At 48.9% G+C, this 22,076-nt stretch overlaps 1 protein-coding gene across 4 annotated transcripts in view; it reads right to left on the bottom strand.

Moving 5' to 3' along the window:
* Positions 1–3,832: 3,832 nt before the first annotated feature.
* AP2B1 (adaptor related protein complex 2 subunit beta 1) overlaps positions 3,833–22,076 on the bottom strand; it is a 59,361-nt gene continuing 41,117 nt past the window's right edge. For 2 of the 4 annotated variants that reach the window (XR_014541915.1, XR_014541916.1), the window contains 5 exons: positions 17,469–17,553; positions 15,859–15,945; positions 8,108–8,262; positions 4,408–7,292; positions 3,833–4,182 (listed from right to left, as the gene is read on the bottom strand). Coding sequence is in view for 2 of the 4 variants with exons in the window: in XM_083587584.1 (XP_083443710.1) it covers positions 7,218–7,292; positions 8,108–8,262; positions 15,859–15,945; positions 17,469–17,553 (402 nt within the window). In the remaining 2 variants the exon portion in view is untranslated. Of the gene's footprint in view, positions 7,293–8,107; positions 8,263–15,858; positions 15,946–17,468; positions 17,554–22,076 lie in introns of all 4 variants that reach the window. The other 2 variants (XM_083587584.1, XM_083587585.1) reach the window with 1 other exon arrangement.

The raw sequence follows: 22,076 nt of genomic DNA, 5'->3' as shown, positions 1-22,076 counted from the left end.
CTAAAACCCTGGAGAGCTGCCCCCAGTCAGTGCAGCCAATATTGCGCTAGATGGGCCAAGAGACTGATTCAGTAGAAGGCCTGTGAACCTATTTCTATCTGCCCTCTCTTCAGAACCACAGAATTGGAATTCTAGAGTGAGAGAGCGTCTGCTTTGCATGCAGAAGGTCTCAGGTTCACCCCCAGACATCTTCAAGTTAGGGCTGACTCGGGGGATAAGGGAGCTTCCTATGCCCTGTTTAAATCAGCCCTTCCATGAGGACTGGAACCTTACTTGAGTCTTAGGAGAACGGTCTGTATACGACGATGACTACTGTATTATATCACTTACATGCAAAAATGTATTCTAAGTGGTTTGGAACTACAAAATCAATACATAATTAAAATACCCAATAAACAAATCCATTAAGGCAAAAAAATCCTTAATTAAAATATACAGTAAAACAAACAATTAAAAAGTGTAACATCTGAAGCACCCCCCACTTAAAGCGATAAAATAAAAAGTTAAATTTTGTCTTCAGAAGCTGGTGGAATGCCAACACTGATGGGAGTTCCTTGATTTCAGCAGGGAGCATATACCACAACCTTGTGCTACTATTTCCCTGCATTCACTCATTAAAAGCTGCCACTGCAGGTAAATCAGAGGAACGTGGAATTCCACATTATTTCCTGAAAAGGTTTGTGGATTTGCTTCAAAGAAGCCCCCACCCCTTCCTGGTTTAAGTTCAGAATATCTTGAATGCTGAAAGGAGGAAAAAAGCTGGTGCCATCGTTTCTTTCTTTTTTTCTGAGTTGCTTAGCAAATTTTTAAAATGAAGTTTGGCCTCTGAGCCTATTTGGATATCACAGCGATGGACTCCTCATCCTTCCTCAGACCTGGAAGATATTCTTCTTAATTTCATACATAAGAGGCTGATTACGATTACTCACAGGTGGGACGCACTCTGCACATGAGCAGATACTATTACTTCACATATTCAGGACTGAGCTGTGCATTGCAAATTATGCCCTAATGTGGTCTGGCTCATGTGAAACTGTCGTGTCTTTTAGGTAGACTATTTGGTTCTTTAAGAGAAAAGATAGAGTTTTGGCTGATGAAAATTAAAATTTGGGTGGGGGGTGGGGAACCTGATTGCAGTCAGAAATAAGTGTTCTTGGTATTTTAAAGGTTTTTTTTTGCATTTGTGCATATTTTTTGGCAATGGTGCAATTAATATATTAATTCAAATTCATAGTATTAATTCAAAAACTTACATTGTGTGGTATGCCTTAATTTCTAAATAAGAGGCAGTGTGGGTGGAGAGAAGAGGCCTAAAAAGACTTACTTTGTTCTCAGCCCCTTGGACCTATCTGTGAAGCTGAAACTACCCATGGTCCTGAAATTCCTGACCTGACTTGCCCTGGGGAATCTGGCACCAGACCTGAATGGGACATCAGCAGAGGTTTCACACAGGAAAACACCAAACCAGCCCATTCTGAACAAAATTTAAACGAAAGGAATCAAAACTGTGCACATATCAACAAAGCAAAGGTAGAGAATCTTCTACTTTTCTAGTTCTGGTGTTTTAGTGTTTTATCTGTCCTCAACCACCCCACCACCCCCAAAAAACCACAGTTTATTACACTCTGGAATACATTCCACTTGGATCAGACTTGATTAATTTGGTACCATTCAGTTATTTTGAACCACCATCATCATCTTAATCATTGTGGCTTTAGGTTCTGATACAGTTTACCACTACATTTTATTCTTTGTATTTTGTGGTTTTAGTGTGAATTGTATTTATTGTAAATATATACCAATCAGTCAGATTTCCAGGCAGAGTACCACAATAAAATAGATCCCAACACAAATACATGCCAATACAAAACAGAAACGAGCAATGTAATTTTTATAAATGCGCATCTTTGTTCTGTTGTATTCTACCGTGGGAGGATTTTCTGAAGGGCAGAATACACACACACACCTGACTTCAAACTTCAGCAATATGGACTAGAAACTTGATTTTTAAAAAGGGTGGGGAGAGATTCTCATGGAGTTGAATTCTCCTCTGAATTCTGCATGCTCCTGTCAACACACAGAGAAAACACGCGAGGAGGAAAACTCTTCTTCACAGCAGCTGGGCACCTCAGTGGACTCTGGACGCCTGCAGAATGATCAGGATTCAACAGCAGCAGTAGCAACAAGGCAGAGGCTGAGATCACAAGACGATCTGAGGCGAGGAAGAAAGTGCAGCCAAATCCCTGAGCGGAAGCCTTTAAGGGAGTGAAGACACTTGCTTGTATTCACAAGCAGGAACAAAGCAGAGGGAGACAGGCAGCCACAGGGATTCTTTTGCAACAATACCTGGGAGCCTGGCTTTTATAGCTATAATAATAAAAAGCCCTTCCCTTCCCTGTAGTGGGAGCTTTCATCTCACCAGGGCAGGGCATGAAGAGCGGAGGGTGTCAAAGAGGTTCGGGGGCTCAAGGTGCAGAACAGGCCCCCTTTACCCCGGGCTAACCATTTCCAAAGCACGCAGTGTGCCAAACAAAACAGCTTTGGTTCCACAGAACCCACCCACTGTGAGGGGCCTCCCTGCTGAATCTCTGCAGGATCCACCGGTCTACTCTGTGCTTCCTGCCAATCAGCTTCCATGGGAGGGGGGAGTCATTGCAGTGTGTGGCTGGGTAATTCATTCGCTGCCTAACAAGAAACAAAGCGGGATTTCCAGACTTCAGAGGAGGCTCACCGTTACTTCCCTGCACCAGTCTCTGATCTGAGTGCAACCGCCTTCCAACACACAGCTAATTGCCTGCTCACTGAGGGCAGGAAGCTCTTCCTCTGACACTCTCCTAAACCACGCCCCCCCCCCCGAGTTCCTGAACAGGAAAAAGAAAAGGAATATAGGGAGCAGAGATCTCAGAACCACCAAAAGCCAGGGGGATTGGGACCCACCCTCCATTTCCCCCCCGGTGTAGTGGTTAAGAGCAGTACACTTGTAATCTGGTGAACCGGGTTCGCTTCCCCGCTCCTCCACATGCAGCTGCTGGGTGACCTTGGGCCAGTCACACTTCTCTGAAGTCTCTCAGCCTCACTCACCTCACAGAGTATTTGTTGTGAGGGAGGAGGGGAAAGGAGACTGTTAGCCACTTTGAGACTTCCTTAGGGTAGTGATAAAGCGGGATATCAAATCCAAACTCTTCTTCTTCTTGACCTTCACATTGCTACTTCCTACATGGGGTAAACCAATTCTGATCCCGCTTAAACTTTTGAGAACTGTCTTGCTGTTTTACATCTCCCCCCTCCCTGTTCTGCAATCACTGGAACTCTGCAAAATGGATGCGTGGATAGATCTGGATGTCCACATTACAAAGATGAGAACTGCACTGCAAATATCCACACCATGTTCCATTAGAATATCTTGAACATCAGGCATCACCTTGCAGCACATTTTACAGCTCGCCTGGTCCCTTGCAAATAGGCATGCATGCAGGTGGGACAGGCTGGCTTTTAACTTGCAACGCAGAACGCTACCCGTAACATGCATACCAGTTGCCCTTCTAGCCTGACGTTCAAGGGAAATTCCACCTTCGACGTTAACGTGATATTTTGATTCTGCTTTCGCCCTCGGAATGCAGGTACAGAGCCTGGGCTGGCAATTCTTCACGCTTGAAACATGGAATGTCAAATTGCGGAAACGCCTGCCTTTAAATCAGGCCGCTGCCATTAGACATGGGCTAATTAGGCAGGGTTCCGGCTGCATTTGCTCCTCAGTCCCCTGCTCTGGCAAGTCTAGGGCATTGTCCCACCCTCCTCCTGAACAAAAGCACCACCACCAGGCAGCCAGATCTGTGTAAATGACATTTATTGATGATACAAGGCAAAGCTTCATTCCACCCCCCCACCCCCCCCCCGCAGTCAAATGCCTCAGAATGCAGCAATTTTGAGCAAAAACAAAAAGTACCCTCCACCCCACACTTCACAGCATGCAGACAAAAAGAAACACAGCAGGAGGCCCAGCAGAGAGACAGAGAGAACAGGGGCGTGGTGCATTTCTGGAAGGTCCTGGGCTTGCACCCGCCATTTTGTTTCCATCTTCAGCAGCTCCATTTCCCCTGGGCGTGGTGTTGCTGGGCACCACTGAGGCCACAATCACAACATACATTTAAAGCACCTTGATGCCGCTTTGAGCAGCCATGGCTTCCCTCAAAGGATTCTGGGAACCGTAGTATGTTGAGGGTGCTGAGAGTTGTTAGGAGACACCACCCCTCATTTCCCCTCAAAACTACAATTCCTGGAGTGGTTTAATAGTCCATCGTCTCTTCACACAGAATTATGGGAGGGGAATAGGGGAGTCCCCCCAAAAACGTACAGCACCCTTAACAAACGGTAGGATTCTTTTGGGGAAGCCACGGCTGTTTAAACTGGCATCATAACGCTTTTGAAATCTGAATGTGGCTCAACACTGAGTCAGAAGAGTTACCCAAAGCTTATCGCTGCCAGCCCATCTCTCCCTCAAGAACTTCACACACCCCCATTCTTGAAACTGCTATGGAAGTGGTTTTTTGGGATGCACTAAATTCTTTACCTCCTGAAGAACACAGCAGGGAGGAAAAGTCACTTGGTGTGTGCAATGTCTCTCCTTTGTTTTTAAAAAAGAGAGTTGGGCCACAGGGTGCTTCAAACTTCGATCCAGAGGGGGCTTCACGCAGCCCCTTTGGGACACCTCAATAAGGCTGAGTAATTGCAGCCTTGTGCTCAAAAAAGAGAGTAAAGAGGGGATCAGGCCCAAATGTTCTCCTTGGCCTCCAAGTTCAGACCTTTCACTACTGCAGATATCTTGGCCCCAAACGACAACATTTCAGAGGCACTGTTGGCCTTCTCAACCCTTAAGACGCTTGAGCTAAGCTCCCCAAATCTCCTGCCCCAAACTGCAACTGCTGTGAGATCCCATTTTGTTTCTTGGAGCAGCTCAGCAGCAGCAGCAGCGACCCAAGCGGCAGCCACATTGACCTTTTCCCCACAAGAACAGGCCTGAAGGGAGATAGTCCGCCACAGACTACAGCCTCCTCTCCATGCACTGGTGCTCAATAGCAGAGCTTGGGCAATCAGAGGCAGGTGGCAAAAGTGAGGTTACTGAGCCCCTGGGGTGGGGGTGGGGCTCCTGTGTAGGGCTGCTGCCCCATGGCTTGCTTGAGGGAGCCCATTGGATAGCTATCTTGGGGCCTCCAGAGCCTCAGAAAGGAGACCAGGTCCTTGGCTGACGCTTCCCAAAGGGTCACAACACAAGATCCTGGGGAGACAGCAGCCACGAAGCCATCACCGTGAAAATTATTCTTATGGGATTCCTTACATGTCAATGATTCTTGCTAGGGGGAGCTAAGCTCCTGTGTAGTTCTAAGCAGCAGTAAAGGAAGTCGCCTGGCACATTTTTTGCCCTCTAAATGTCCCGTTCCCCCTGACAGGGTCTTTTTTTGTTTTTAAGTGCTGGCAACCAACAGTCTTGTCTGTCCCCCTTGCCCAGCTCGGTTCTGGTGAATAAGCTTTCCTGTCAGTTCCACTGGATTTGACAGGATCCATGTCATGGATTCGGGGGCCAATGAAGCAGCAAGAGGCCAGATGGATCAACCCCTTCCCCCTTTTCCCTCAGTGCTTAATGCCATCCCTTGTTTCTTCTCCTGTTTCTTCTCTTCTTCTCCTCCTTGCAGAAGAAGGAAGGTGCCTCCATCTTCTGCCGAAAGCTAACGGGAGGGTGGGGGTGTGAATGAAGCAGGCGCTGCTCCAAAAACTGTACATGCACAGAGGGCCCTTGGATATCGAGGATCTGCTCCCTAAGGTGAAGCGAGGAGGTGGCAGTAGGAAAGAGGGCAAGAAAGGGAGGACCATCTTAACCTTTCCTCAGTAATGGGGCACATTTAAGTTTAGGGTTGGCAAAATGTGCGCTCTCCCTCCCCGGATATTGCTGGACTCCAGCTTCCCACCTTCCCTGACCATCAGCCATCCTGCCTGCAAGGGCTGATAGGAGTCGGAACCCAGCGACACTTTCTGGAGGGGCCACAGACGCCCCACCACCCTCGATAACAGATGCTAGCCAGCAGCTTGAATTGGGTGCCTCTTCGACTGCACCCTACTCGGCCTTGAGGAAGGACTTGGCCCCTATGTGGAGAGGGCCCCACACTTCCTTAATAATGCCATACATGCGCCGTACCATCAGGAAAGGCAGCCGCATTAAATGCAGCCCCAGAAAGCAGCTTTTGTGAGATGCATGCAGGCGCATATTGGAGCTGGTTCTCTGACCTTTCACACCTCCTGAGGTTCCCTAGAAATGGAGTCTCTTCCCAGCTGTAAGACACAGCTCTGGGTGGTCCTTTGCTCATGCTGAAAAGCTCCATGGGTCAGGAAAGACTGCCATGTTTGCAGCAGGCAGGATTTTCAACCAGGGTGGGAAGAGAGCACACTTCAAATTTAAGGGCGGGGAGACGTGCCAGTTCCTAAAGACCAAATTGACCAATACTCAGTGTGGTTTCTTACAAGGCTGGCCTCTTTCAGATGCCCCTTCCTTCAGCCTCGCCTGCTTGAGACAGCTGGTTTAATTGCAGAAAAATAATAATATCACTGTCGTCATCATCATCATAAGTACACAAATGTAAAAGAATAAAGTGCGATGCGAATGGTTTTTCTCAGGCTGGGCAGAGATGGTGTGTGTGTGCGTGTGCGTGTGTGTGTGTGTGTGTGTGTGTCTGTGTCTCTCGAGTGTTTAAAATGAGACTGCATGTTCTGAAGTGTCAACTAGAGGCCTACAGTGGTTCAAGAAAACGCAAAGCGTTGGCACAAGATGAAGAAGCCGCACGGGGAACAGATGAGCGAGACAAGACGTGGCAACGGGACTGGCGGGAAAATGAAATTATATTACAAAAAGAAAAAAGAAAAACAACGGGTGGTGCAAAAAAAGTGGTTACAAACTCCTCACAGATGCTAAAAGTATCAAATGGGACGACATCCCCCCTACAGTTACCAGCAACGTGGACACTACTCGCTACCTTGGTTTTGCCTCAGCGCGTCGCACCGAGATCTTAGACAACAACACAGAGCTTTTTTTCCCCCTCCCCCCACGCCAAGAGGGTTCTGGGCCTGCACCGGCAAAATGGGGGCGGCAGAGTGTCTGGAGTCAGCCCCGTCCCGATTTCCCTGCGCGGTGAGGCCGGCCGTCAGCAGCGGCGGCGCCTTCGACGGGCTTAGTTTTTCAAAATGGCGTCGTAGACCTGGTAGACGTATTGGGAGACTTCGGGAGCTCGGCATTTCAGAGAGAGCTGTGGGAGAAAAGGAGGCATGAGAAGAAGGGAAGGGGGATGGTTTATTTGAAGGCACCTGGGAGGTGGGGCGGGGAGGCATAAAGTTGCTGAGACAGGTTTCAAATGCCTTCGTTTTCCTCCCTCCTCACTCCCCAAACTGAGGTTTACAAATTATTGCTGACTCAAGCAAGACCCTGTCAGCCCTTAACACTTCTGCCCCAAGACCTGCTGGCAGCTGGGCCATGCTGACGGTGTTACTATCAGTATGTAAAACCCTAAACAACTTGGGACCAGTTTGCCTGCAAGATCGCCTTGCCACTCGACAGCTTCTATCTGTGGAACTGGCACTGTTACAGGGGCACATCATATTCGTTCCGCAGTTGTACAAAATGAAATTTTCGGCACCGCAGCACCTAAACTTTGGAACTCTTGACCGACTGGCACCAGCCAGGCGTCTTCGCTGTTCAATTCTCGGCACCTGCTGAAAACATTTCTGTTGAGAAATGCCTCCCCAGACATGCCAAATGTTGATGTTTTTTTTAGTTTAGAACAGGTCTCAATTTTCTTAAATGATCTGAATTGTTCTTTTTAATTGCTTTTACCGATTTTTCTTTTTGTAAACCGCATTGAGGTCTTCTACAATGAACAAATAAATCTGAAGGCAGAAATTTATCGTGCCTTTTCTTCCCCCAGACACAGGGCTGGTCCTACCATTAGGCTGCCTTGGGCGGCAGATGAGAAAGGGAGGACAGTGAGGCTCTGGAGGCCGCACCAGCATTTGATGCATGTTCTCCCCAATACTCCCAGGCCAGCCCTGCCAGTGGGGGTCTTACCGTGTAGTTGGGGTTCCCTGGCTGAATGCGCAGCTCAGCCAAGATCCAAATGCCATTGGTGAGCTTCAGGGATTGGTACAGCATGTCCTGTCCTTCCACGTTCCTCTTGGCGATGGTGTAGACGTTGTTGTTCTGGAGCTTGCTGGAAACGGTGTCTGGGCGGAAGGGCAAACAAGGAAGAAAAACCGCATTAGATCACACAAAGGATCCAAGCCAGTAATGTGCTTCACCAGGGTGGGGGTGCCACTGTGAATACAAGGGCTAGACTGGCCCCTGACCTCGTCCAGCAGACTCTTCTTCTGTGCATTGCTCCTGACACACTCTCCAGAGGCCGGATGTGTGCATGACTGGGTGTGCACAGAGGAGAGACATAAAGAGCTCACCCCCAGAAACATTCGAGTGCTGTTCAGTTGCAGTGCCGTCGAGAAACATCCGCACACCATTGACTAGCCTCATTTCCCCAGAGCTCTGCTTAACATGCAACTCTCTCATTAACTGCCAGGAAACTCCACATTTCGCGACACAGCATCCTCTCCACAAAATGCTGGCTATGCACGCCTTCTCAGCACGGGAGCTGGGCTTCCCCAGGTGCAGAATGTGGAAGGCACAGCCGGGTGGGCCAGATCAATGCCTCACACCCAGCTAGACTCTGGAATGGCTGGTTGCAGGGGGTCACACAAGGTTCACTCACTCATCTATCTACACACACACACACACACACACACACACACACACACACACACACCATGTTCACAATCTGATGGGCTTCCCTGTCTTCGGTCGCTGTGGAAACAGAGACACAACACAAGTGCCTATCCCTTCCCAGGGCTAAAGCCCCCTTCCCTCCATACAACTTTATCCAGGGAAATGACACCCGCACAGCCCACCTAAAAATGCAGCTGCAAAACAGCTGGTGACACAGCAGGCTGCAATCATGGGGCTTTGGGAGCAGGGTGGGAAACTCGCCAAGCCCACCTCATCCTACCCTGCGAGGGGACTATCGCCTTGCAAAAGCCAACTCCCCAAATCTAAACCAGAATCCTCAGTTTATAGGATGGTGGTGTGGCAAACACTTCCAATTTTGCAAAAAAACACCCCTTACTTTGCAACCAACACACACACACACTCATGCAGACTACACTACTGAGACTTCTGAGTTTGGAGAGGCTGGAAGACAGCCTACTACAAAACAGTAAGAGTTGCTTCCAGTGCTCCACCGACTTTTCCCTCTGGCCCTGCACACTGCCACCACGTGGCCCCCGGAAGCCTGCAAATGAGAGAACCTGGACCTTGGGGGTCATCCACCTCTGCTCCAGTAGGAAGGAAAAGCCATTTTAAAGTTTGATATTTTTTTCTCCCGTGGCCAAACCAGAAACAAGAGAGGAGCTTCAAAAAAGAAACGGGTAGGGCGGTCAGGGTCATTTCTCTGCCCTGCTGCTTCACATCTTAATTCCTTTGCCGAGCAACTGAAGTTTCCATTGACTGATCTCCACCCATTTAAATGGCTGAGCCTGCCAGCCTTCATAGCAACTGACCTTATGAGGTCACCAGAATTGTGAGTGAGAGGCACGGAAAGGCCTCAAAAAGGATTAGTTTTGGGAATATATTTGGTTTTTTAAAAAAATCAAGACATGCATTTGAACTCGCCCACTGTCTAAAATGGGCCAAACCGAGAAGGGCAGTTTGAAAAAAGCCGACCACCCCCCGTCTCCTAAAACACCGCAGTTGGTTCGGAGCCTGCGACGCTGGCTTTGCCTCGGCCGTATTTATCATTCCATTTCTTTTACTGATTTCTATGCTCCCTTTCACACAGATGGATCTCGGAATGGTGCAAAGCAACCATGACAAAACAAAATATTTTTTAAAACTATGGACGCTGGAAGAAAACCGCAAGCCAATGTCAGCCCTTCTGATGCCCAGGGTGCCAAAGAAAAATATTGTTTAGGCAGGTTCCAGGGAGGGTGATCCAAAATTGGGAGCGCCTGCAAGCTCCATGGGGCAGTTTCACATCCTGTCCAGCAGCACCTAGCAGAGTCAGCAGCTCGAGTGAAGAACAGCCTGCAGGATCAGGCCAATGGTCCATCTAGCCCAGCATCCTGTTCTCACAGGGGCCAAGCAGATGCCCCAAAGGGAATCTCGCAAGCAGGACCTGAGCGCAAGAGCATCTTCCCCTCCTGCGGTTTCCAGAAGCATCCCTGCCTCTGACTGTGGAGCATTAGCCCTTGCGGCGAGTAGCCATTGAAAAATACTACGAAGGGCGTGCGCTGGGAGATTCGGAGTTCTTCCCTTTCATTCACAGGTAGCAATGCCAGCTCCCCCCGCCGCCCCAACCTCCGCTTCCCGGCACTGTCATGCCAAGGCTGATGTCAGCTTCGGAGGGAACGAGGAAGCGTTGCTAGGCAACGCTGCCCGGCAGTGCCTGACACACAAGGCAAAACGGCTCGGGCCCACGTGACCGGTGGCAGAGGGGCCCCGCTGTCTTCAGAAGCAGGCACCTGCTCCGAGTGGTGCTGAGCCCTCGGCAAACAGGGCAGGGGACCAAAGAGTTGCTGATCTGACGCCGGCTCCTTTCTCCACTGCCCAAATCTGCACAAACAGCATTAGAGATCCCTCAGGCTCTTTCGCAGGCCTGGAGTGTGTGTGTGGGGGGGAGTGCATGGCCTGGCAAACGGGAAGGTCCATTTGTCTAATGGATTTGTAAGCCGCTTCCCAGACACAGAGTTGTCAAAGCAGCGTACGAGAAAGCCAATTCCTTAAAGCAATGGGCACCGCAAGGCCATACCTTACCAATTCGAGAAAAGCAGTCCAGCCCACTATTTCAAACATGCAATTAATATTCTGTGACTAGCGCCATACTCACTTTGCACATTTAAAGCGATACGGTGCAACTTGAAACAGTCATGTCTTCCCCAGAAGAATTCTGGGAGCTGTAGTTTGTTAAGGATGCTGAGGGTTGTTAGGAGACCTCTGCCCCCCTCCCAGAGCTACAATTCTCAAAGCGACTGAATGATCAATACCTCCCCACAGGGAACTCTGGGAATTGTAGCTCTGGAAATGGAATAGGGGTTTCCTAACAGCCTTCAGCAGGGACGCAGGGGGTGCTGTGGGTTAAACCACAGAGCCTAGGACTTGCCGATCAGAAGGTCGGCGGTTCGAATCCCCGCAACGGGGTAAGCTCCCGTTGCTCGGTCCCTGCTCCTGCCAACCTAGCAGTTCGAAAGCACATCAAAGTGCAAGTAGATAAATAGGTACCACTCCGGCGGGAAGGTAAACGGCGTTTCCGTGCGCTGCTCTGGTTCGCCAGAAGTGGCTTAGTCATGCTGGCCACAGGACCCGGAAGCTGTACACTGGCTCCCTCGGCCAATAAAGCGAGATGAGCGCAGCAACCCCAGAGTTGGCCACGACTGGACATACCTTTACCTTTTAACAGCCTTCAGCGCTCTTAACAAAAACTACAGCTCCCAGAAGTCTTAGGGGGAAGCCTTGACTGCTTCTCCTCCACAAATCTGCCCAATCTTCTTTTCAAGCCACCCAAGTTGGTGACCATCACGGCCTCTTTTGGGAGGGAGTTCCAGAGTTTAACTCTGCGCTCCATGAAGAAGTCCTTTCTTTTCTCTGTCCCGAGTTCTAGTGTTAGGAAAAGGGGGGGGGACTATTCTGTCTCCACTTTTTCCATGCCGGGCATAACGTTACAAGCTGCTATTGTGCCACCTCTTCCTTGCCTTTTCTCTAAACCAGGCATGTCCAACAGGTAGGTTGTGATCTACCGGTGGATCACTGGACGTCTGTGGTAGATCAGTGGTAGATCACTGGCTCCCCCAAAGAAGCTGAACAACTGTGGCTCCCCTAGAAAAAGCTCAACACTTTACCTCCTCCCTGAAAAAACTCAACAACTTTGACCCGAACCCCCGAAAAAGCGGGTAGATCACTGCCTGTTTTTAACTCTGTGAGTAGATCGCAATCTCTTAGGAGTTGGCCACCCCTGCTCTAAACCAAAAGGTACCATACGCTGCTCCTTGATAATTTTGGCTCCCTTTCTCTTCCTCAACTCCACCAGATCCTTTTTCTCGAGGGGAGGTGACCGGCCTCCCACTTCTCCCCACTGTGCCTCTCTGCGCTCCCTCCAGGCATGGAGCCGTGAATGGCCCTCGCCGGATCACGAGCGGGTGCTGACACGCTTCTCAAAGGAGGGCGTTCTGAAGCTTCCAAGAGAACACAATGTGGGGGGGGGATGAAAACCCCCCTCCCCGCCTGCTTCCATCCTCCGCTCTCTCGCAAGCAACGACAGGGCTTTAAATAGAGCCTCTTGCCCGCCCCGGTTGCCGCTCAGTGAAGTTACTTTGACATGTGGAAAACGAAACCCCCGGCTGATAGCAGCACAAAGGAGGGCAGCGCTGCCGCTGTTTACTTAATTGTAATGTGTATGGCTTTGCTGACATGTTTCAAGGGCTTAGTCATCCACAGAGGGTGACCTTGTCGTTGCCGAAGGGGGTGGCTCTCGCACGGGGCGGGAGGGGGCAGCCCAGGAACAAGGAAAAAACCAAGAACTTGCTATTGATTGCTCGAAACAGCTCCGAAGGCAGGGAAATGGGTGTGTGTGTGTGTGTTGAGCATCCATTGACTTCAAGACCCCTCCCAGGCGCCTGCTATTGTGTGACCTTCCTACTTCGGAAACCGCAGGCTGCCTTTTGTTCTCCTGCGTGATGATAATTGCGCCTTGGAACACTCTTTATTATTCTCTCTTTTTTATTAAAAAAAAATAAGTCAAGGGAAGTGGTTGGGAGACAGCAGCTGTCAGGAGGAGGGCGTCGACGGAAGCACAAGAATGGGAAAGAGAGGAAAAGCCCCAATCCACGGAAAAAGAACATTTCGCCTTCATTATAAGGCAACTGAAGCCATTTAGAAAACTAGCTAACTAACAGGATCTTAATTTTCTTCCTAGGAATGCAAATGGAATAATCTGTGGCACAAATTTTGCCAAGCTGGAAATCTTAGTATGGATGTGTGATGCATATATACAAAGTTAAATAAATAGATTTTTGTGTGCTTGCGTATACTCTCATCCACATTTATATGCTGCGTACACTTGTAATCCCTCGTATTATGCAGAGGTTCGGTTCCAAGGGTTACATGCATACGTGAAAATCGCATATAGCCTAACCCTTGGAGCTGCCTTGTGGCTAGCAGGTGAGTGGGAAGAAATCTCACACGAGAATCCCTAGCCTCCCAGAGCTGGAGCACCAAGCAGGCCTTGCCTAGCTAGCAAAGCCGAGCTTTAAAAAGCTCCTTTTGCCCCAGATCTGCTTGGGGTTACCCTGCATGAAAATAGCTTTAAGCTCCAGGCCTTGCTTGTTGGGCAAGGCCAGCTCACCTGGTGCAAACAGAGCTTTTCAGCTCTCTGTCTTGCTTGGGACTTGAGAAAAGAGCAGCGACTTTTGAAGTGTGGACCGCTCTGATCCTGCTTTGGTAACATGGTCAGTAAACTTTCCGTGCTTCAAAGCTCTCCGCAGCCACCTCCCCAGATCAGGGAGAAGGGAGACCCTGCCTGCCTCTCCCCCACACCCCAGAAAACCGTGGCAGAGAGATGAGGCATCTCTGAGATGAAGCTGTCGCTGGGAAAGCAGTAGCACGCAAGAGAATCTGCCAGTCTCCCTCTGCTTGTGGAGAGCCTGAAAAGTGGGTCATGCCTGATAAACATGATTTTGGTTTCTTCTTATCAGTTCTGGCTGGCTTCCCCTATCTCGGAAGCTAATGCCTTGCCCCCGTAGCAATTACAGAGGACGGCTTCCCGGCCTGCTCCTCCTCTCCGCTTACTCTGTGCTTTTGAGATCAGGCTGCTGAGCTCGCTGGAGACGGCAGTATCTCCAACAAGGGGAAGAGGCAAAGATCGGCGGAGGGCCGTGTTCTCCGCGTGGTTCATTCCCCGGTGCATAGCCAAGTAGGGCTGGGAATAACTCTTCCCTGAAGCCCTGGGGAGCAGGTGCCAGTCAATGCAGACAATTGAGTGCAGACTCCATAAAAGGCAGATTAGGGGAGGGATGTAGGTCATGCAGAAAATTCCAGGCCATCTGTGGCTTCTCTGGGTAGGTTAGGAGAGACCCGCACCTGAAACCTTGGAAAGCTGCTGCCAGTCAGTGTAGACAATACAGAACTAAATGAACCAAGGGTCTGACTCTGTATAAGATTGCTTCCTATATTCCTAGTTAAACTAGACCTTTGTTCTGAACCATGAAGGATGGAATCCTGCTTTATTTTTAGGATAAGGACAAGGTTTTAAGGAACAGGCCATACTTTCTATGCAGAAGGTCCCAATTTTGGGCATCTCCAAATAGGGTTGGGGAAAGACTTGTCTCTGAAACTTTGGAGAGCTGCTGCCAGTGTAGACAGTACTGAGCTGGGTGGACCAATGGTCTGACTTGATATACAGGCGTGTTCAATGTGTGCACAACCACGCACACACGTCAAACCCGGAAATGACCCAAAACGTCACAAAAAGGGACAGAACAGGGCATTTGCAGGCTTTTAAAATGGTGTTTCAGATGTACGCAATCTCCCTTGGACGCGTGGTGCCCTGGAACATAACCACCGCATAAATGGGGGGTTCCCTGTAATACATCTTCCTAAGACCTGCCAGCAGTGGCAGAGGGACTGGCTAAGGGAGGCCAGAGTGACTGAGGAGAACCTTCCCAAAGGAGGCACACCTTGTGGAGGAGCCCACAATGGGAAGCATCCTCGAGGGGGAGACAGGGGAGAGGTTGAGACTGTTCTAGATAGACTGTGCCTGCCACAGGAGGCTCCCTGCCATCACCATTCTCCAAAAACCCATCTGCATGTAGTCAAACCCCCACCATCAACACAGGAGGGAGACAATCAGCCGACTTAGCAAAACCCCAAGGTTGTGAAACCATTTTTTAAAAACCCTTTAATGAAGCATAAGAACATCAGAAGAGGCTGCTGGATCAGGCCAAGGGCCCATCTGGTCCAGCATTCTGTTGTCACGGTGGCCAAAGAGATGCCCCCATGGGAAGCCCATAGTAGTATGAAATTCAATCGTAGGTAACGCTTGAGAATTTGTAGAATTGTTGGAAGGGACCACGAGGGTCATCTAGTCCAACCCCTGCAACGCAGGAATCTTCTGCTCGAGGTGGGGCTTGCCCACAACTGTGAGATTAAGCATCTCATACCTGACCACTGAGCTATCCCTTGTAGCTCTGGGAGGCGAATAGGGGTCTCCTAACAACTCTTCACACCCTTAACAAGCTACAGCTCCCAGAATCCTTTGGGGGGGGAGCCATGGCTGTTTAAAGTGGTACTATAGTGCATTTAGGGGACGCAGGTGGCGCTGTGGGTTAAACCACAGAGCCTAGGACTTGCCGATCAGAAGGTCAGCGGTTCAAATCCCCGCGACGGGGTGAGCTCCCGTTGCTTGGTCCCTGCTCCTGCCAACCTAGCAGTTCGAAAGCATGTCAAAGTGCAAGTAGATAAATAGGTATCACTCTGGCAGGAAGGTAAACGGCGTTTCCATGCGCTTCTCTGGTTCGCCAGAAGTGGCTTAGTCATGCTGGCCACATGATCCGGAAGCTGTACACCGGCTCCCTCGGCCAATAAAGCGAGATGAGCGCCGCAATCCCAGAGTCGGCCACAACTGGACCTAATGGTCAGGGGTCTCTTTACCTTTTTAGTGCATTGAATCAAAACTTAACAAAGATCCCCACATGCAGGACTGTTTATTTTAAAAAAATATCACTCACCAGCATTCAGGTGGCACTCTTTAATCTGGAACTGGAGCTCGTTTTCATTTGGAATGTCTTTCCATGTGGCGAGGAAAACTTGGCGCTCTGTTCGTGGGTGGGAGAGGAGAAACGCAAGAGTTGTTTGAGACATCCTTATATCTCTCCATCCAGACTAGTTTTCCCCCCAGTCATTGGGCCATATTTCAGGCAGCACAGTTTCTGAAACCCAATACCCGGAGGGAAAGATGCAAGAAGCAGATGAAAAGCACTCTTAAGCTAGACTACCATAATGTGGGGCTACCATTGAATCCTAGAATCTTAGAGTTGGAAGGGACCCAAGGGTCATCTAGTAAATTAAAACTATAAAACCATTTTCTAAAACAGCAGCAATCCTATAGATGGTTCTATGATCAAATTTCCCCCGAGTCCTAACTGACAATAACCTCAAGAAAGCATGAGAGGTGTGCCTTTTTACACCCAATGAAACTGGAGTAAAGATTATGACTGACAGGCCTCCAATGGCAGAGAGTGCCACAGGGAGGGTGAAACAACCGAGAAGGTCCTTGACTGTATCACCACCCTCAGGTCCTACCTCACAGGAGGCACCCCAAGATGGCTCCCCTCCAATGATGTCAATGACTGAGCTGCCCATAACTGGAACATGGGTTTTGCCAAGTGTTTAGGCCCTGAGCCATTTAAGGCTTTGGAAGTCAATGACAACGCCTTAAAACGGACTTGGACATGACTAGGCAGCCAATGCAGATCACGATAAAGAGGCATAATCTGACGCTGAAATGGTGTGTAACTCAGCAACCAGGTGACATCATTCTGCACCTACTGCAGATTCCAAACAGTCTTCAAGGGCTGCCCCACATAGGATGCACGGCAGTAATCCAGGCACGAGGTTATTACAGCTATTATCTCTGACTTCCACCGGCTGCTAATGCATTTCTGGTACTGATTTTTTGCTAGTAGATGTTGATGATGATAACGATAATGATGATGATGATGATGATGATGATGATGATGATGATAATAATAATAATAATAATAATAATAATAATAGCAGCAGCAATAATGATAATGATGATGATTCAATTTCTTACCCACCCCTTCACTAGAAGGTCTCAGAATGGGTTATAGCAATTCAAAAATAAAATATTAAGAACAGTTTGAAACAAATTACAGTTACAAGAACAGGGTGTGTCCTAAATCTCTCAAGTGTCACTGGGGCCAGGTAAAGAGGTGTGTCTTCCAAACATTAGTCGTTTGAGTTTATACTCGTGTTTATGATGATATAGTATCTTGTGCTGTTTTTTAAAAAACGTGAAATCGCATTGTATTTCTTTGTGATATGCTTAGGATACCGTAAACCGCTTAGGGATTGCAGACTAAAGTACAAAGCAGACTAAAAATTGCCCAATAAATAAATGTCAATAAATAAATGTCGATCGCATCCTTTTTGGCCTTGAAGGGCATCCTTCCTCTTTACCCATCCCATCTCCCCTCTGCCACTCTTGTTCCCAGACGGATCTGGATCTGGCGGAAGCAGAAGAGACTGGCCCCCTTCCTCGACATCTCACTTTGCCCTCCGCCTGAGGTCAAGCGACGGAAGAGGCCCTGCTTACCCATTTTGCCATCCTCGACGAAAAGCACGTTGAGGGGAATAAGGCAGCTGAAGTAGAAGACATCAATGTTGTTCTTGACAGCCACCTGCCAGGAAGAGGAAGAAGAAAGAGGGAGAAAGTGATTGGCATCCCGCTTCTCCAATTAAGGGTCACCAAGGGGCGGGGGGAAGAGATGGGGTTTCCTAGGGGGAAAAAACTGAATCAGAAGGTGGTCTAGGAAATGAGAATTCCCCCACCAATCTCATTTTTAGCACTGAGCAACCCCTTTGGTCTTAACGCTGCAACCCCTTTTCCACTGCTTTTTTTCCTGGGGGGACGCAGGGGTACACATGCCCCTAAACATTTTGTGAATCTGAGTTTGGCCTCATTGAGGGGCAGTATTTCAATATGAGTAGGAAAATGAGAGTACCCCTAAACATTTTTTAAGAAAAAAAGCACTGCTCTTTTCACTTAATGTGTCTCTGCATCCTCCACTGCCACTCTGAAATAAATCCTAAACAATCATAGGGCTGTAGAACAGGAAGGGACTCCAGGGGTCATCCAAACCAACCCCCTACAATGCAGGAATCACAGCTGAAGAATCCCTGACAGATGACCATCCAGCCTCTGTTTAAAAACCTCCAGCGAAGGAGAGCAGTTCAGTTGGGCTTTCTGTTTCCATGGAAAAGGAAATAGATGGATGACAAGAGCGCCTGCTTGGCATGCAGAAGGGACCAGTCACTAGTGAGTAGTGAGCAGTACTGAACTAAGTACCAGGCCAAGACTCAATACAGTGGTACCTCGGGTTACATACGCTTCAGGTTACAGACTCCACTAACCCAGAAACAGTACCTTGGGTTAAGAACTTTGCTTCAGGATGCGAACAGAAATCGTGCTCCGGCAGCACGGCGGCAGCAAGAGGCCCCATTAGCTAAAGTGGTGCTTCAGGTTAAGAACAGTTTCAGGTTAAGAAAGAACCTCCGGAACGAATTAAGTACTTAACCCGAGGTACCACTGTACAAGGAAGCTTTCCCGTGCAGCTGCCCTCGGTGCCCGTAGTCAAAGCAATCCTGCCCACCCTCCAGGCCCCCTGCCTTGTGGAGGGCAGTGTTGAAGTTCAATTATTGTTTGTGGCCAATGGCCATTGCAATATAAACATAAAACACAGGGACAAGCAGAGCAGTGGGAAACAATGGATAAACTCAACTCTGATGGAGTTACCTATTTGCCTTCCCTGATACGGAAGCAGAAACAAGAAGTCTCACTGGAAAACCCTCCCTAGGCAAAGCCCTGGTATGAGGATATGTTGCCACTGGAAAGTTTTTGCACAGATCCAACATGGCGGGAGCCAATGGGCAACAATTAACTCCATGGGGATACTGCCTTTGAGTTATCGCAGTTCCGACACGTAAGAAAGGGGACTGGAGGGATCCTTAAAAGCACTGCCCAATAAGCCTGCGTGACATCCCTGACAAAATACATGTGAAACAACTTCTAGTTAAATTTGAAAAACTGGGTTCCAGCCATGGCTGGATTCTGCCAGGGGCTCACAGCAACTGGCCGGTGTTTTGCTTTGAACCATTTCATCCTAAAGTACATAAACACTCTATCCAAATGGCCGCATGCTATGTTTGTGGATCGATTCTGCTCTGCAGCGAGGCATGGCCAAACCCAAGTGCATCACAAATATGCCACTGTCTTGAGGTTGGGGCTCCCTGGCAACTGCGGCAGCAGCTGTAGCCATCAGGGGCCTCAGCTGTCCAGTCTTCCTCCTCCCCCCCCCCAGCCCAGCAAGCCAGTCTGCTATTTTGCTCGATGCCAACGGCTCTCAGTAGACAGAAGCGAGATGCCAGAGAAGGAAAGGCGAGCTTCAGTGGCTACCGTTAGTGTCAGGAACACCAGCTATTAGGGAATATAGCCGTGTATATGTTGGGGAGAGATCTGCATCTGAGTGTTGCTGGTGATCACAACCTCTTGTAACCCCCTTACGGTTTCTCTTTCTCAGTGGAGACTAACTGTCCCCACTCTCTGGGGTGAGGAATAGGTTTTATCCCCATTATGGGAGTGTCTCCAAACAAACAGGGAGCTGCCCTCTATTAGAGCATTTTTACTCCACGCATCAGCCAAAAAGGTTCCCAGAGCAGCTTGCATACAATCCTTTAAAGCAAGACAGTGTCTGCCCATGGCTAATGGCAGGGGATGATGGGAGATGAGAGCCCAGCAACGTCCAGAGCAGCGGTTCTCAACCTGTGGGTCCCCAGATGTTGTTGGACTACAACTCCCATCATCCCTGAGCTCTGGTCTTGCTAGCTAGGGGTGATGGGAGTTGTAGTTCAACAACATCTGGGGACCCACAGGTTGAGAAAGGCTGATCCAGAGGATCATGGCTTCCACGCTTTATCGGACTTGGTCAACGCAGCCCTAATGATGCTCTAAACCAGGGTTTCCCAAACTTGGGTCCCAGCTGTTTTTGGACTATAATTGCCATCATCCCTGACCACTGGTCCTGCCAGCTAGGGATGATGGGAGTTGTAGTCCAAAAACAGCTGGAGACCCGAGTTTGGGAAACCCTGCTCTAATCAACTCCCCATTATCCCTACTTCTGGCAGCTCTCTACTGCCAACTGTGCACTGGGTGGAATACTGTGATGCCCTCTATGTCGGGGCTACTCTTGGTTGGTCCAGGGGCTGCAGCTAGTGCAGAATGTGGCAGATAGGCTGTTTGTGGTGGCAAACTCCTGCCGGCATAGGACACTTTGCTTGCGGGATTTGCTCTGGTTGCCAGTCTGTTACCAGGCCATGCTCAAGGTGTTGGTACTAGAATATAAGGCCTTATACAGCTCAGAACCAAGGTTAGTTGAGCCTTATCCAGGAGGTTCCAGAGATCTTGGAAGCAGTACAGTAGTACCTCGGGTTACATATGCTTCAGGTTACATACGCTTCAGGTTACAGACTCCGCTAACCCAGAAATATTACCTCGGGTTAAGAACTTTGCTTCAGGATGAGAACAGAAATTGTGTGGCGGCAGCAGGAGGCCCCATTAGCTAAAGTGGTGCTTCAGGTTAAGAACAATTTCAGGTTAAGAACAGACCTCCAGAACGAATTAAGTACTTAACCCAAGGTACCACTGTATCTCGGAGCAGGGCCTTCAGTGTGGCTGCCCCTCCTTTGTGGAACAGCATCCCTGTTAAGATACAACAGGCGCCCACTATGTATTTTCCAGAAATATTTGAAGCCATTTTGGTTCTGATAGGCTTTTCCAGCTGGTTAAAGGCGACTTTGCTACAAGTCCCCACTTGTTGACATGTTAGTCTTGTTTTAAAAGCGTTGATTGTTTTAAAACTCTTTTTCCTTATGTGTAAATCACCTTGAGGTGGCAGTTTAGAAGGTGATTAATAGATTTTACCATAATAAAAATAAATCGCCTCCCCTCCTGGAGTTTCTCACTTGGCCCAAAAAACTAGCTCTGGGATTTTGGAATGCTGAATTTCTGCACCAAGTAAAACTGACACGTGCTACTGCCACCCCTTGGAGGAGGGGCGCCAGCCAGAAAGCAGAACGCTCTTGTGAGCTGCACTTGTGTTTTAAGAGCGTGCCAAGTGCCAGGTGGCTCAAGAAGCAGCTAAGCATGTCGAGCGAAGAAAATGTTCCAAATTCGAACATTCCACCGACAAACGTCAATACAACAGGCACAAGCTGAGTCAGAAGGGCGGCCTATCTCCCTGGAAAGAGCTCTCGAGAAAAGATCTGGGTCCCAAAGGCCGTTCTCTGAAACAGGGACATAAAGTGAGCAACAGGGCGTCAGAACGTAAATAGAGAGCCCTGCGGCACCAGGCCAGTTACCCATCTAGTCCAGCATCCTGTTCCCCAGAGTGACCAAGCAGATGCCCTAAAGGGAAACCAGAAAGCAGGGTCTGAGCACAAGAGCCCTCTATCCTTCTGCAACTGGTATTCAGAAGTGTCGCTGCCTCCATAGCCATCCAGGCTAGTAGCCTGGCTGATAGCCTTCTCCTCCATGAATTTGTCCCAGCCTTTTTTTATGGAACTGTAGATTTGGAAGGGACCGCAAGGATCATCTAGTCCAACCCAGTGCAATGCAGGAATCTCAGCTAAAATAGACCAGAGACAGGGCTTTTTCGGCCGTGGCCCCGATCTGGTGGAATGCTCTGTCACAAGAGACGAGGGCCCTGCAGGGCTTGACATCTTTCCGCAGGGCCGGCAAGACGGAGCTGTTCCACCAAGCCTTTGGCCAAGGCACAGTCTGGCCCTCTCTCTCCTTCTGTAATCCTCATAGAACTCTAACCCACTGGTTGCCATTAATTTGATTCTGAATTGATTTTAGAATGCATTTTAATTAATTGACTGTGTGATTTTACATATACTGTGCTATTTTCACTTGTTGTTAGCTGCTCTGAGCCCGGCTTTGGCCGGGGAGGGCGGGAGAAAAATTATTATTATTATTATTATTATTATTATTATTATTATTATTATTATTGGCAGATGGCCATCCAACCTCTACTTAAAAACCTCCAAGGAAGAAGAGGCCACAACCTCACAAAGGAGACCATTCCTCTGTCAAAATGCTCTTCCTGATGTTGTCAGAATTTCCTTTCTTTTAACTTGAAGCCAT

Source organism: Podarcis filfolensis, assembly GCF_964270895.1.
Source record: "Podarcis filfolensis genome assembly, chromosome: 15".
Classification (NCBI taxonomy): domain Eukaryota; kingdom Metazoa; phylum Chordata; class Lepidosauria; order Squamata; family Lacertidae; genus Podarcis; species Podarcis filfolensis.
Note: the sequence above shows the minus strand (reverse complement) of the source record. Positions and strands in the feature narration are given on the sequence as shown.